The sequence below is a fragment of the Vicia villosa genome, linkage group LG3 (assembly GCF_029867415.1).
Source record: "Vicia villosa cultivar HV-30 ecotype Madison, WI linkage group LG3, Vvil1.0, whole genome shotgun sequence".
In the NCBI taxonomy this organism is placed as follows: Eukaryota; Viridiplantae; Streptophyta; class Magnoliopsida; order Fabales; family Fabaceae; genus Vicia; species Vicia villosa.
In genome coordinates this window covers 180745133-180761846 of record NC_081182.1, presented here as the reverse complement: position 1 = coordinate 180761846, position 16714 = coordinate 180745133, and the positions used below count along the sequence as shown (strand labels likewise).

Genomic DNA, 16714 nt, shown 5'->3' with positions numbered 1-16714 from the left:
CAGACGACCCGTTTGACCAAAAAAGTCAACAGACAGTCAAAAATGAAATTTTTTGTCAAAGTCCATATTTTGTCAAAGGATTCATCATTTGATCATTGGATGATCATAATTCATCAAGGAAAGATCAAAAATCAACAAAACCCTAATTTTGAATCTTAGGGTTTTGTTGATTTTTGATCTTTCCTTGATGAATTATGATCATCCAATGATCAAATGATGAATCCTTTGACAAAATATGGACTTTGACAAAAAATTTCATTTTTGACTGTCTGTTGACTTTTTTGGTCAAACGGGTCGTCTGTTGACTGTTTGAGCTGCTGACGGTGCGTCTGAGTGAATTGAAGTTTGAAAATTTGTATGATGGTACTTTGAGATATATGGATGTGTATGAAATCCATTTGAGCTCTCAAAAACTTGTTGCTCCTGTAAAAACAAGAAAAACCCTGATTAGGGACTGTTTGTGTAGGAGATAGTTAAGCGTACCTGATTTTTGTGCAGTGTTGAGTCTCTGCTAATCGCTTGATATTCAGAAGACTTCTAGAACAAAAATCTTGGAATTTTGAATTGTGAAAGATTGATTTGATTGATGGTACAAAACACTGAGAATTGTACTGCCAGCAGTTTGGCTGTCAACTGACTGTTCAGGTATTGATGTAGCAGTTAGAGTGAAAAATCAACAGTCAAAGTTAATTTTCTTTTTTGTTGTTTTTTGTTTTTGTTTTATGTGAAAAATGAAAGTTTATTTACATGACTTGTTAGAAAAACACAGACATAATAAATAACTAATATTTACGGTATGCGGGCAAAATTACCGATAATAACCCTGAAAATCATTTAATGCACAGAAATAGGAATATTTGACTGGCAGAAAACACACAAAATATTATCTTAGTAATTAAGCAATATTATGACAAATAGTACAACATTTAATACTGACAGTACAAATATCACATACTATATTGAACAGTACGACGAATAAACGGTACATTTAAGAAATAAGAAATACGGCAAATTTTAAGAATGACGATTAATGACCCATGCTATGAACAATAACATGTAGATGATTGGGAGTGCAACCATTGCAGGTCCACACTCTTCAGGACTATGCAGGCAGAAGAAAGTCATGATCACCGTAGCAATGGTGATGACTGTAAGAAACAGTGTCTCTATCCATTTTGCCATTCTTGTCAGGGAAGAAGAGAAAATAGATATGAGATAGGAATTTGAAAGATGAGTTGGAATTTGATGTGAGATTTTATGAAAGAAAATGAGAGGTATTTATAGAATGGAAAGAAGGAAAGAGACGTTGGGGAATGATGTGATTCCGTACAAAAAGGAAAATTTGAGTGGAAGTAAGATTTGAAAGAAAGTGTATGATAGTATTGGAAAAAGAGAGATTTGATTTTTGAAAAAAGAGATTTGAAAAGATTTTTGCAAATAATGGAATATAGTACAAAAATTAGTGGGAAACAAAAGATAATAATAATCTACTTGTTACCAGTACAGTCTGAGTTTCCTGATTCTGCGCCTGCAAAAAGATTTAACTCTGTACCAATTGTGTCAGTACCATTTATCTGTAAATAAATAAATATCATGTGTGAAGTAATAAACAGTATTTGGTGTTTGCGTAAGAATAAATTCAACTGCAAGCCAAATTACTGTATAAGAAAAATTCTAAAAACTAAGTATTTCATATGTCAGGATATTTGTTGAAATAAAAATCCATGATTATATGAGACCCTTAATTTTCAGATTGGAGTTTTCTTGAAAAATATGTGGGCAAATTTTGGGGTATAACAGCGAGCAAACCCAGCTTGAACCTCGTCAGCAATACCAAGACCTCCAGCTTAAGAAATGATTTGCTTGAGATTTGTATGTTTTAAAAACTGTCAACAAAACAAGTTAACTTCATCAATGAATTCAACACAAACCTCTTCCTTAAAGTATATGTTATCAGTTATGTAACAAAATTTCTCCACCTGAGGTGCACAAATCTCCTCATATTTACTGCCAACAAGAATAAAAAACAGTCAATTATGAAGTCATGCCTATATTGCGATTTCAAAAAACTACATTAATCAGAAAACCAGCATGAAGTTGTTGGCTTCCTTACAATGCAATCATCATAGAAGCAACTCCAAGTAATTGTAATTGTTGCCTGTTCATGGCATTCCCAGATAGATACCGATCAATGTAGTTTACTGTCAAATACAATGTATCTGGTACAAGTCTATACTCTTCAGCCATCTGCAGTTGGACATAGATATAGATATTTAGCACATATAGAGGTTTCATAATAAAGTCACACAGACATGTTTTCAAAAGTAATGTATCATTTGCATGTGCTCTCAATGGCAAATTGTAATGTACTCAAAATCAAAAAAATACTAATATCAATTTTGAACAATACATGGATCAAAATTCAAGAACGGGTAAAGTTCACATTACTATAATTGACAATCTATAAACATTACCTCCACTAGCCAGTCAATCAATATAGGCTTTACTCTTTAGTTCAACCACAGAAAATTAAGAAGTGTTTAAGAGACCATAAGGTTACCTCAAACCAGTTATTCAAAACTTTAGAAGCTGGAGACAACAAAAGGTCCATAAATTCCCTGCCAAATAAACAAAATAAAAAACAGATATAATGTACATTGTTGCTGAAATTCATAATTTTAAATTACAAGTTAGTACTTCAGTATAAGTATTAACATAGAAAGAAACACATACACCATATCTTTTTGCCCCATGGAGGCTGCATGCCGCAAACAACTAGCCCAAAATAGTGAATTCTGTAATTTATTGTTCAGTTGCTCATTGAGAGATGATTTATGTTGTAAAGACTCCGGTGGAGACGAGTCCAGAACTAGATCCATGAACTAACAGAACTTCTCAAGCTGACTCTCATATCTGAACAATGAAACCAAAGAATTAAGAACAATGAAAATACATAAGAATTAAAATTCACAAAAATAGCTCAAAATAGAGACTTTGGATAAGCTTCTGCATCAGCTTGTGAATATTTGGAAATCTGAGAGTGGTTGAGATCCTTATCAGGTCCTAACAGAAGGTAGCGTCCATCCAAACAAGGCGTAAACGACGAAGGATTTCTCTTCAGAAGCTTTAATCCGTGCTTTTCCAGATCGAGTTCACTGATAATTGCCGGCCGGAGAAGGCTTTGGAGGTAACTGCAACGGGAAAACTTGAAACTTGGAATAAGCTCCTCGGTCACGGCGGCGCCTCCTACGTTGGCTGACAAGGGAGAATCGATGGCACAGATGAAGAAGGTGGTGAATCGATGATGGTGAATCGAAGACACAAATGAAGAAGGTGGTGTATCGATGGCTAAAGGTGGCAAATCGATGGTGGGGTTATCGGAATATGACGACACATGATGGCGAAGTTGAAGAAGAATCGAACAATATTTTGGGATGAAGAAGATTAGGGATTTTTTCAGAGAAAATTTAGGGAGAAACAGAGAAGATTAGGGTTTAATGGAGGAGACCCGTAGATGAAGAGAGGAAGCGAGATTGAAACGATGGAAGAGAGGAAGCGAGATTGAAACGATGGAAGAGAGGAAAGGGTTTAACAAAGAGAGGAAATGGAGGAAGAGAGGTGGTTTAACGGAGGAAGAGAGGTGGTTTCGGGAAGAGAGGAAACGGATGGGAGAGGTTTCAGGAAGAGAGATTGAAATGAAGAGATTATGTTTTATATATATATATATATATATATATATATATATATATATATATTAGTTTTTTTTTCTTTTTTTAATCTTAAATATATATATATATATATATATATATTATGAGGCCGCAATTTTCCTTTGCGGCTAAAAATATTTGCAGTTGTCTAACCGTGGCAATTGAAGTAAAGGCCACAGTTTCATACTCCGGATTCAATATTTTATAACATAATTCTACGCTTTGAAAACCCTGGCCAAATCATATATGTGGCCACAGTTTCTGAGCCGTGGAAAATTTTAGCGTGGCCTTAGGCCAAAAATATAGTAGTGATAATAGTAGTTTTCAATTCTGCAACTCTTGCCATCTTGGCAAAGCACATAGAATTTATGCTCCTCTTACCAATACTGTTTATGAGAACCCTCTGGATGTTGTCTATATTGATCTGTGGGGTCCCTCCCCCAATCCATCTAGTTCTGGTTTTAGATATTACATTGCTTTTGTTGATGGTCACTCTAAATACACATGGTTGTACTTTCTCAAACAAAAGTCTGAAGCATTGTCTGCCTTTAGGTTGTTTCTTAAATTTGTCCAAACTCAATTCAACACCACTATCAAGGCAGTACAATCTGACTTTGGTAGGGAATTTCTCCCCTTTATAAAGTACCTTGCAGAGCTTGGCATCTCTCATAGGCTCACATGTCCACACACATCACATCAGAATGGCACAGTAGAAAGGAAACACATACAAATAGTTGAAATGGGACTCACCCTGTTAGCCTATGCTTCTCTACCTATAGAATACTGGGATCATAGCTTCTCTACAGATACATACCTAATAAATAGGTTGTCTACAACTGCTCTACCCAAAGCCCGCTCTCCCTTTCATGCCCTATATGCCAAACAACCTGATTATAAGTCATTAAGAGTCTTTGGGTGCTCCTGCTTTCCTTTACTAAGGCCCTTTAACAAAAACAAACTAAAAATGAGAAGCCAGGAATGCATATACCTTAGGGTCTCACCCCAACACAAGGGATTCAAATGTCTAAGTAAAGATGGTAGAATTTATGTCTCTAAAGATGTTAAATTCAATGAATACCATTTTCCCTATCCATCCTTGTTTTCTAGAAAACAAAGTCCAGTTAGTGTGTCAAACACCAATAATATTAGAGTACCCACTATTGCAGCACCTAGTGTACCTATTTCTGTGCCCATACCATCCTCACAACATATTATTCATCCATCTTATCTAGTTTTGGAGACTCCTACTTTAGTTAGTTATGTACCACACACAGACATACCCAGTCTCTCACTCTCTCCTGGTCATGACCAAAACTCCCTTGGGCCCACTGACTCTTCACAAGTTCAGGTATCCAACCATGCCCCTAACACAAATCTGAATTCTATCAATGACATTTCTAATGTGTCTACTAATCAGATTGATAGTAACACATCCAGCCAAGAGTCCCCTAGTCTGAATTATCCTGAGGATAATAACCAGATCCACATCTCAAATCCAACATATAACCATAGTTCTAATCAACCTACTGTTAATTATCCTGAGGATAATAGAACAAGTGATAGTCTGCCAGTTGACAATTTACCTACACTCATACCAAACAGCTTATCCTTAAATCAGACTTCTAACCATATAGATCTCTCAATTTCTTCCAATTCTCCTTCAATACACTAAAGCCATTCTCCCAACAACCTTCTTGTTAACAATCATCCCATGCTCACAAGAGCAAAAACAGGGAAAACCAAACCCAAGGCTTTCATAGCCCATACTGAATCTGAACCCACCACTATGAAGCAAGCTTTAGCTTCTTCAGCCTGGATACAAGCTATGAAAGCTGAGTTTGATACCTTGCTAGCTAACAAGACCTGGACCCTTACTAACCTACCCTCTGACAGAAAAGCAGTAGGATGTAGATGGGTTTTTAAACTTAAATACAACTCTGATGGCAGTTTGCTCAAACACAAAGCCAGGTTAGTAGCCAAAGGATTTCATCAAGAACATGGATTTGATTATACAAAAACTTTCTCTCCTATTGTAAAACCCATCACCATTAGGGTCATTTTAACTCTGGCCATCACCTACAAGTGGGAAATACAGCAGATTGACATCAACAATGCTAAATAAGATTTGATATTTAATAGTGTCGTAAATGCTAAAAAAAGATTTGATATTTTTTTTTTGACAAAATCAAACTTAACTTCTTTCATTATTTAAATAAGAGGAAATACAAGGAGGAAATTCGTCAAACAACATGCGTCGAGTCCAAGAATTGGCCGCCTTGGCTAATGTATGGGCAACCAAATTCGCTTGACGCTTTACAAACTTTACCTCAAAGTGGGGAAATTCTAGTAACAACATCTTAATAGAAGAAATAATAAAATTAAACTCTGAGTTACCACAGGAGTCTGACCGAAGTCCATGAACTACCATCTAAGAGTCACTTTCAAAGATAACATGAACAAAGTTCAGGGAACTAACACCTTGTATAGCTTCCTTGAGGGCTAAGGCTTCCGCTTCTAAAATGGATAAAGTACCACCATCCCAAGCAGTACCCGCAACAACAAAATCCCCATGATCATCGCGGAGACACCACCCACGGTTTGTTGTTCCTAACTGACGGTTAAAGCCCTCATCCACGTTACACTTAAAGAGACCACTCGGCGGCGGACTCCACTGAAGCAAATTCCCATTATTGCCTTGATAATGGCGAACTTGTTGAGCGGTGAACTACTCTTGCCACATGTGAAAGGCTAGCCAACCGAGTTTAGTAGCTTCTTCCTTCTCTTTATTCCAAACCCAATCATTTCTATTCTTCCACACAATCCCTCTATCATAACCGCTACTCTACCAGCAATATTTCTATCTTCCTTTCTGCATATATCCATAATAACTGATTTAGCATCCTGAAAAGATTGGAGACGGGGAGATATGACATTAAACAAACCTGCTGCCCGCCAAGAGGAAATTGCTTCCACACACCCGAATAAAACATGCCAATCATCTTCATAGTTGTTATCACAAAACAGACAATTTGGATCACATGAAACATAATGCCATCAGAGTCGCACTCTCGTCGGGAGACATTCCCTACAAATTCTCCAAAGGAGATGTTTAACTCTAGACGGTGCTGATATCTGCCATAAGCTATTCCAATTACCATCCACGGCCACCCCTCCATTTCTTTTCCTCGCCTTCCTCCAAATGCGATACCCCGACCTGACACTATAAGAACCATGATGTTCTTCCTTCCAAACCAAACGGTCAACCATAACATCCTCCACTAAAGGGACTTGCAAGATGTCTTTTGTAACTGTAACATCAAACAAATCACGAAGAGTCCTCATATTCCATTGTTTAGTATTAGGCAACAACAAATCTTTAACTGTAATATTGTACGCACCTTGCACTTGCGGACCACTCAAGCAACCCTCACGGGTGCCACGGAGCCAAGGTTCATTCATGACTTTTATATTGCTCCCATCGCCAATACTCCACCTGCAAACCAATGTTAGAACCTCTCGAGCCTTACAAACACCTCTCCAAACAAAGCTGGGGTTGTAACCAAGAGTTGCATCGAAGAAAGAAGTTCTTGGAAAATACCTTGCTTTAAATATTCTGGACACGAGAGCTTGAGGATTAGACATGATAAACCATCCTTGTTTAGCAACCATTGCCATGTTAAAAGCTTTAAAACCCCGAAATCCCAATCCACCTTCCGCCTTCAAACAAGTCAGCTTATCCCACGACATCCATCTAATGCCCTTACTATTAGCACCACCTCCCCACCAAAAGGAATTAATCATTTTCTCAATCTCATCGATCACGCCATCCGGAAGAAGAAAGACACTCATAATATAAGTCAGGATAGCTTGGAGAACAGACTTAATCATGGTTTCTTTACCTGCTTTGGACAAAGACCGACCTCTCCATGAATTAACACGCTTCCAGATACGATCCTTGATGAAAGAAAAAGTTTCCTTCTTGCTCCTGCCTATCAAAGATGGCAGCCCCAAATAATTACCGGTACCCAAAACGTGTCGGACTCCCACGACTTTAGCTAGATCCTCTTGTGCTGGGGTGCTCAGGTTACGGCTAAAGAAAACCTCCGATTTTGACATATTAATCTCCTGTCCAGCCGCCTTAGCATATAAATCTAGTAACTTCATGATATGATGTACTTCTGAAATGTTGGCCCTACAAAAAAGAAAACAATCGTCAGCAAAAAGCAGATGGGACACACTAGGTGCCCCTCTGCATATTTGGATACCATGGATATCGCCCCTGGCCACCGAGCTCTTTATAAGAGTAGTAAGTCCTTCCGATATAAGAATAAAGAGATAAGGATACAGTGGGTCTCCTTGCCTCAAGCCTCTTCCTAGTTCGATAGGTCCAACGCTGTCAGAGTTTACCAGCACAGAATAGTTAACCGAAGTCACGCACATCATCATCCAATGGATCCATTTATCAGCAAATCCTAATCTCATCAGCATCCCCTTCAGGAATCCCCAATCCACTCTATTGTAGGCCTTACTAATATCAATCTTGAGTGCCAATGAAGCTTTCCTACCAACCGTCTTTCTTTTAAGATGATGGATAATTTCAGTTGCAATCATCGCATTATGTAAAATAGATCTTCCTTCCACAAAAGCCGATTGCTCTTCAGACACACACTTATCCAATACTTTCTTGAGCCTATTTGCCAACACTTTCGAAACGATCTTATAGATTACGTTACAAAGCGAAATTGGCCTAAATTCTTTCATGGTACTTGGTTTAGCACTTTTAGGAATTAGGCAAATATTAGTGTCATTAAGTGAAGTTGGAAAAAAGCCTCTGTCAAGCCAAACAGAAGCTGCATGATAGATATCCTCACCACAAACATCCCAGTATGCTTGAAAGAACGCCGGGTTGAAACCATCCAGACCCGGGGACTTATCAGGATGCATTTCAAAAAGAGCTGCCCGAACTTCCAGCATAGTCAGCGGTTGGAGCAACTGAATATTGTCGACATCGGTAATCTTTCGGTGAATCAAACAAAGCACCGGGTCATAGCTCCCTATTCCGGCACTGAACAGTTCTTCAAAATAAGCTTTGGCTATGTCACAGAGAGTTTTTTGATCCGTAGCTTCACTACCATCTTCACATTTTAACATTTCAATCCTCTTGAATTTTTTTCCTAGCAGTAGCAGACTGGTGGAAGAATTTTGTATTCATGTCGCCGTCACGCAACCAATGCATTTTAGCGCGTTGTGTCCAATATACATCTTCTTTTAAAAGAGCTTTATTATACTCGGCTTGGGCCTCTAGGAACTTCTCAGCCGCTTGTTGATCATTCCCACCTCTAAACATCTCCATTGTTACTCGATAACGATCGATATCATCTTTCATAATCCTTCTCATGTTTCTACTCCAAACCTCCAGATTTTCTGCTTAGTTAGAGAGCCTACCCACCACATCAGTATTCTCACCTTGCAGCCACCCCGCATGAACCACTTCGTCAACATCCGGTTCCTGGAACCAACTGTTTTCAAAGCGGAATTTCCTCCTATAATTACTGAGCTGCGGTAAGTCGGTCGATAACAGAATAGGGCTATGATCAGAATGAGATGCCATGAGGTTCGTCAGGGAAACATTCGGGAATAACTCTATCCATCTTGGTGTCGCCATAGCTCGGTCTAATCTTTCCTCAATCATATGCGCAGAGCCTCGACTCTTCACCCACGTATACTGGTATCCTTCAAGAGCGATATCAATCAATTCACTATCACTCACCGCTTGTCAGAACCCCGAACAGATCCAATTAGGATGAGTGTGCATCCCTTGCTTATCGTTTTGTGACAAAAGGTCGTTAAAATCACCGATAATACACCACGGTAAGTTTGACATATTTCGAAGATCCCTAAGCATATCCCACGCGAGTTTTCTCCTACTTCTTTCTGGAAAGCCATAATAACACGACAAGCGCCAATCACCCCGATTCTCATCCTTGATAACCAGGTTAATAAAGTTTCTGGAGAAGTTACTCACACTACAACAATCCTTATTTCTCCACAGGACCGCTAAGCCACCACTCCTCCCCTCCACATCAATAGACAAACATGCTTCGAACTTCAGCGTAAGCCGAATAGTTTCCAACCTGCGGCTGTTAGCCAAAGTTTCAGATAAGAATATAATGTCCGGACGGTGCTGCTGAGCCAGCTTTTTCAAATTCGGAACTGAACGCGGGTTGCTCAGACCCCGACAATTCCAGCTTAAGATTTTCACGAGTCCCGGCAGTCCTGGCTGCCAGGACTTGCCGATAAAAAATGTTGTTTTGCTTCAGCAGTAAGTGTATCCTTCTCATTATCATTGACCACCTCCCTTCTTCTCTTCTTATCACCATGTTCCTGTTCCAATTGAGATTGGTGTACTGGACTGTGGATACTGTTCTCAGGAGGTTGTGTAGGAATGGTCTTCAAACTTAAGCCACTGTGACGGGTTTCTTTGGGTTTCTTCTGGGAATTTTGGCTGGGTTTGGATATATTTGTTTTTGTTTTAAATTTGAATGGCTTGGGATTAAGAGAGGTTTGCATGCATGTGGAATGGGATGGCATATGTTGTTGAGAGGTTTGTGGTAGTGTTTGTTGTGTCGCGGTATTTTTAGGGTAGGTTACTAAAAAAGTGGTTTGTGGTTGTGATTGGGTAGAAACAAAATTCATGTTGGCTAGGGTAGGGTCCGCTGGTTTTTTAGTAATAGAATTGGTCAAAGGCAAAACAGAATTATTGGTTGGCATGTGGTTTAGCGGAATTGATTGTGGATGCAACAGGTTTGATTGGGCAATAAAGGGTGTGGTCGGTTTTAAATTGTTGGGTAGACATTCTTGGAATATTTTAATATGGTCTTGGACGTGTCCTGTACGTGGGGGGACAAAATTCAATTTGTCATTAATGCATTGATTCACCAATGATGAGCTTTTAATGCCCATTGATGTGCCTTCAAAGAATTGACATGATTTAGGAATATGCTGCGTATCAGAAGAAGAGTTTTGTGGGGTCCGCTGCACCTTCTTATGAATCTCACGTGCCTCCTCATGAACTTGTTTGTCACGCGCCTGGTATTCACCCGTGGCAGCCTTCATGCTTTCATTATCTTTCTCCTCTTTCAACCACCGTGACGGTGCTCCTCCTCCACCAAATCTTCTTGTCTCAGCTTTAATTTCAGATGACCACTCCCTAGTTCCATCATCTTCTTCCAGAGCAAACCTAACTTCACATCTTTGCTCCGAATGACCAAGTAAACCGCACACAAAATAGAATATACTCAGCTTCTCATATTTAAATTTAACAGTGCACCACTCCCCTCCTTTATTTTTCACTCTAGTATTTTGCTTCAGTGGTTTCCGGACGTCGATCTTGACTCGAATTCTCATGTATTGCATCCAGAAGCTCGTATGTTATTCTTATCGTATTCCACGAAGGCCCTAGTAAAATTTGCCATCGTCGTTCCTACTTTCTCCATCATGAACCCTGCAGGAAGGTTATGAATCTGGACCCAGAAATCAACATGATAGAGGGCTATATTTTCTATCTGCACACCAATATTTCTCATCCTCTCCAGAATTAATAGATGTCCATCATACGTCCAGGGACAACCATTAAGAACAGCTTCTAAATCCAACTTATGAGCAAATTGGAACAAATAAAGACCATCCGCTTCTTTGATAGTAACTCCCTTGAGCGGCCTCATGATATCCGCCATCCTCGATTTCATAGACATAAAATGAATAGGCCTATCGCAAAGAAATCTCCCTATGAGGCACAAACCTAACTCCTCCGCTATTTCCTTTTCCTCTTCCACGTCGAAACAGAAACCCTCCTCTCCTCCGTCTTCCCCGATTGATAGATCTGCGAAACTCGGACTTGCCATGTTGTGCTGAAAACCAAACTCGAAGGACCAAAACCAGAAAAACAAATCAAAACTTCTCAATAAAGAAGAAAAAATAATTCAATAGTTATGATTTTTGTTTGAATTCATATTTTTGTTCTATCTTTAGCGTTTGTGACTTAAACTATAGTTACTCCTAATAAGTTAATTATCAACTAATGATTTTTGTACTTTGTACTTAAGAAAACAAACACCTTTTGATATTTAATGTAAACAAAAGTAAGAAAATTTCAATAATTAGCTAATGAAATATATATAATTTATTCTATCATTCTCTCACATCACCATTTAACTTAAATCTCTAATAAAGGGTCATTTATTTTGAAATACACTCACAAAAATAAAAGTAAAAATTTACACCGTTAAAGATTCATAGCATTTAAAATTTTAATAAATATTAGACTTTTTTTTAATCACATATAAAATATTACTTGTGAATTATGATGCAGTAATCGTGTAATATATTTTACACTAATAATGCGTAAAATTAATTAATTTAAAACAATTTTTATAATATTATATTTTTAAAAAAATTACTTGCAAACAGATTTTTATAAAAAAAATTGAAATAAAAAATTAGTTTCAATAGTTTTTTATAAATTATTATTTTAGATATTTATTTATTTTACAATAACACTTTTTAGATATCAAAATTGAGAAAAAAAAAGATGCACTCAACAGTGTAAAATATTTTTACGCGGTCAATTAATGAGAGACATGCATCACAATAGATCTCATTTTTATTTTTAAAATCTTAAAATGACATGTCAGATATAAGAATTTTTATTGGTTATTTGTATAAAATGGTTTTAAATTGATAGTGCGTTATTTTTATCCTCTATTAAAATTTTAAAAAATTACATTTAATAATTTTTTATAACAAAATTTACTGACATATATTTTTTTAAAACATTATGTGATTTTGATCATATTTTAATATTTAATAATGTATATTTATGTTATTAGATGTTAAAGTTAATTTTATTTTTAATTTATGAAAATTTAGTTTTTTTAATTATTTAAAAAATAATTATGAAAATCATTTCGAAAATAAAAAAAACAATTTTCCTAAAACTAAAACAAAGGCTTATATCCAATCTAATAAGAGATTCGAAAGCCAAATCAATTGGAACAATTAATTGGATTGTTCCAAGAAATCCCCAAGAACAGAGGCAAATACTCCACCAAGAATGAATGTGTAATAGTGTTTTCGATTCTAGGCATATTTTTTATGATTGGTATAAACTTCCTTTGAATTAGTTCAACTCTTCTTAGAGTTTTTTCGTTATAAGGGTTGCACCCCTAGTGCGATTTCTTATATCATTGCCTATTAAAAAAAAAAAGAATTCTAAACACCACTATCTCCCAACCAAAGTAAACTACCCGACAGAACAAAAAGAAGACTTTCAGAGAGAATGTCAATGCTGAGACATGAAAATTATGTCATGGAATGGCAACCCCAAACCATTAGAACTCTCAAAAGGATCATCCTTTCCCCAAACCATTAGAACTCTCAAAAGGATCATCCTTTCCTATTCGCTTCTGTTTTTCAAAAACTGTTTTCTTGACTCTTTCTTTCATATTGGCTTTGGGAGATTACTTGCTTAGCAAGAAATCTTCTTTTTTCTATTACGTGGTTGCATTGATGCTCAACATAGAATATAGTAAATTGGTGGTGTTTTTCCAGTATTGATTTTGTAAATTGCTGAATTTTTACCAGAATTGTTTTAGTAGATTATGAGTGAATTATTACATTTAAGCTGCCACAAACATTATATGACTAGTAAGTTGTAAGTGGAGCCTTAGATCATGCCTACAAAAGGTTTGCACCGATTGTTTCTGAGGCATCGTCATAGCTTGCACCTACATCAACATTAGAGGTTAAAGGTTTTAAAAAATGGTCGTGGTCACGTAAAAGTTTTTGCGATTTCAATCGATACATGTGTTATGACATTGGTTGTAGTTGCCGTATGAATTAATCTGAATTTTCTTTAGTATAAAAACAGTGAATAACAAAAGATCGACAGATGTTAAAACCGTTTTGTCACGGTCGTTTTTGCGGCCGTGAACATTTTAGACAAAATTGAGCAATCAATAACAAAATTAGCGGCAATGAGTGCATTGCCTTGAGTAAGAATACAACTTCTTACAACTCTAGAGGGGAGGAAACTCTTTGTAAGAGTCACCCTCACTGTACTCCTATTTTTGAGCAAGAATGGTGCCATAATAACATTTACCCCTTTGTGAGTCCTTATGGGAATGACCATTTTGCTTCTAACTATGCCTTTGTTGACCGGGATACTCAAATTAAAGAAGAATAGGTGAGGAAGTACCAAAAAGTGATTGTGGGCATAATGCATGAATATTTTCTCTCATATGACTTACTTTTGAGCTTATTCATATTCTTGAAGACCTAGGTGCACTTGGGTATATTCCCATATTTTTGAAGAAGATCAGAGTTCTTGCTATGAATGGAAAGAATAGAAAAAAGGAAGTAGTCTCAACTCAGTTAAAACCGCGGGTCTCTTAATTTCTCTCTTAATTTCTTCCTCAGAAAACTCTACCTCTAAACTCCCTCTGTCTTCAAAAGACAAAGTCTTGAAATTAATATGTGGCAGCGACGGTCTCGGAACAGAAGGCGATTGGAACCTTGAAGAAAAATGATCCTTTATGGCTTCTTTTACCCCACTGACCTAAAATCAGTGGCAGTTTTTATTGACACAATAGAATTTCTTCTTGTCCTATATTTCAGCACAGAATGTAAAAAATTTGTGTTATTATCACCCTCCTTAATTTACCCACTTGTATCTTGATTTTTGCTTCAAAATGCTCTCCTTGTAGTGAAGATTTTTCCATATTAAGTCTTGAGTCCTCTTTCTCTCCATACAAACATCCTCTAAAACCTGACCCTGAGACAACAAAATTTGCTCCTCCAACTTGTTAAGAGCCTCTACATCTTCTTCAATCCTTAATTCAATCCACCCAAACACTTACACATTCCACCTTCTTAAACTCTCTCTAAGCAGTTTGAATTTTTCTTTTAAAACAAAGGACTTTCTTCCTTTGATCCCATACGAATTCCATACGAATCGCAAATACAGTACTGCCTACAAGAAGTTTACATTGATTCTTTCTTAGTCAACGTCTGCTTTATAGAGCTTTAAAACAAAACTCTTAAGATGGCATATATTGAACAATTAATTATAATATTTATCAAGAATTATTATTCGGAAAAATAAAAACAAGTAAAAAACGGAAAACAAGAATTGATATTTGTTACTCATCATATACATAGATAAAACTTCCTTATCATTTCATATAGTAACTTTTTACATAAGTGTAAATACATAAAAGTGAAAACTGAGAATCATTCCTTAATAAAACAAGTAGTCATTCATCCATCTAGGCCTTTTTACTTGTCTTTTCTCTAATGTTGGACTCATTTCTTCACTCTTTCTCTTCTTATTTACCTTCTCCATCTCACGAATTGGAGCTGTATCAGAAGTAGTTTCATACAGGCCAGTTTGATGATAAATCTGAGTTGTTGTCGTTTCAGGTTGTTTGTGGTTTGTTTCGAACCTTGTTTCTTCTTGAATCTGTTGTATGTAACATGTCCCTGACATTCTTAACATGTGTCTATGAGAATCATCATACGTAGAAATGGGAATTAGGTCAAAAGCATCCATTATATCAAGAACATCTAGAACCATTTCCTTGATTCCACCATACTCACTATGAATCCAAGGAACAAGTGTGATTTCCTGATGTTGTTCTTTTTCCATTCTGAGCTGAAGTGATTTGACGGCACAAGTATGCACGTGTGGATGAATTCCTTCAAGAATAAAAAGAACGACAAAGAGAAATTCAAAAGAAAGTAAAACGGAGCAGAATAGTAGTAGTATTAAATTGATGGGTTGTTGTTACTTATGCAGAAGATTTGCCCTAAATCTTAAATAAGATTTTTTTTTGGAAAGCAATCTTAAATAAGATTTGATATTTAATGTTGCCGTAAATACTTCACAGACCGTTTTAATGTCGTGGAACAAAAGTAAGAAAATATCAATAATTAGCTAATGAAATAGTACTAGTATATTTAATTTGTTCTATCATTCTCGCACATCATCATTTAATTTAAATCACTAATTAGGGCTATTTAATTTATTTATTTTTAAATAATTTTTATAATATTACATTCTTAAAAAAAAATTACTAAAGAATTTTTACAAAAACTTTTTAAATAATAAATTAGTTTCAATAGTTTTTATAAAATATTATTTTAGGTATTTTATCATTTTAAAATAATATTTTTTAGATATCAAAATTTTAAAAAATTACTTAAATTTTAAATTATTTTTAATAATATTTTTATAACAAAATTTATTTTGACATATATTTTTTTAAAAATTTTGTGAGTTTAACTATATTTTAATATTTAATAATGTATATTTATATTATTAGATGTTAAAGATAGTTTTTTTAAATTATAAAAAATTAGTTTCTTAATATTTAAAAAAATTATGAAAATCATTTTCGACAACAAAAAAAACTATTTTCTTAAAACTAAAACAAAGGCGTATATCCAATCTAATAAGAGATTCGGAAGCCAAGTCAATTGGAACAATCCGGAAGCTAAGTCAATTGGAACAATTAATTGGATTGTTCCAAGAAATCCCCAAGAACAGAGGCAAATAAATACTTCACCAAGATTTCTAAACACCACTATCTCCCAACCAAAGTAAAGTACCCAACAGAACAAAAAGAAGACTTTTCAGCGAATGTCAATGCTGAGACTTGAAGATTATGTCATGGAATTGCAACCCCAAACCATTAGAACTCTCAAAAGGATCATCCTTTCCTATTCGCTTCTGTTTTTCAATAACTGTTTTCTTGACTCTTTCTTTCATATTAGCTTTGGGAGATTACTTGCTTATCAAGAAATCTTCTTTCCTCTATTACGTGGTTGCATTGATGTGTATTTCCAGCATTGTATTTGTAAATTTTTGAAGTTATACTAGCATTGTTTTTGTAGATTATGAGTGAATTATTACATTTAAGCTGCCACAAACATTATATGACTAGTAAGTT

At 36.0% G+C, this 16714-nt stretch overlaps 2 protein-coding genes across 2 annotated transcripts; both read right to left on the bottom strand.

Moving 5' to 3' along the window:
• Positions 1-1799: 1799 nt before the first annotated feature.
• LOC131656970 (cyclin-A1-2-like) lies at positions 1800-2642 on the bottom strand. Its single transcript, XM_058926505.1, has 3 exons — positions 2114-2642; positions 1980-2007; positions 1800-1886 (listed from the first exon to the last, which is right to left on the bottom strand). Exons 1-3 carry the CDS (start codon positions 2293-2295, stop codon positions 1848-1850), a joined length of 249 nt encoding a protein of 82 aa, XP_058782488.1. The 5' UTR covers positions 2296-2642; the 3' UTR covers positions 1800-1847.
• A 2769-nt stretch (positions 2643-5411) lies between these two features.
• Positions 5412-8329, bottom strand: LOC131659471 (uncharacterized). Its single transcript, XM_058928659.1, has 5 exons — positions 6822-8329; positions 6650-6706; positions 6465-6608; positions 6186-6378; positions 5412-5593 (listed from the first exon to the last, which is right to left on the bottom strand). The coding sequence occupies exons 1-5, from the start codon at positions 8316-8318 to the stop codon at positions 5412-5414; spliced, it is 2073 nt and encodes a 690-aa protein (XP_058784642.1). The 5' UTR covers positions 8319-8329.
• Between the last annotated feature and the right edge of the window lie 8385 nt (positions 8330-16714).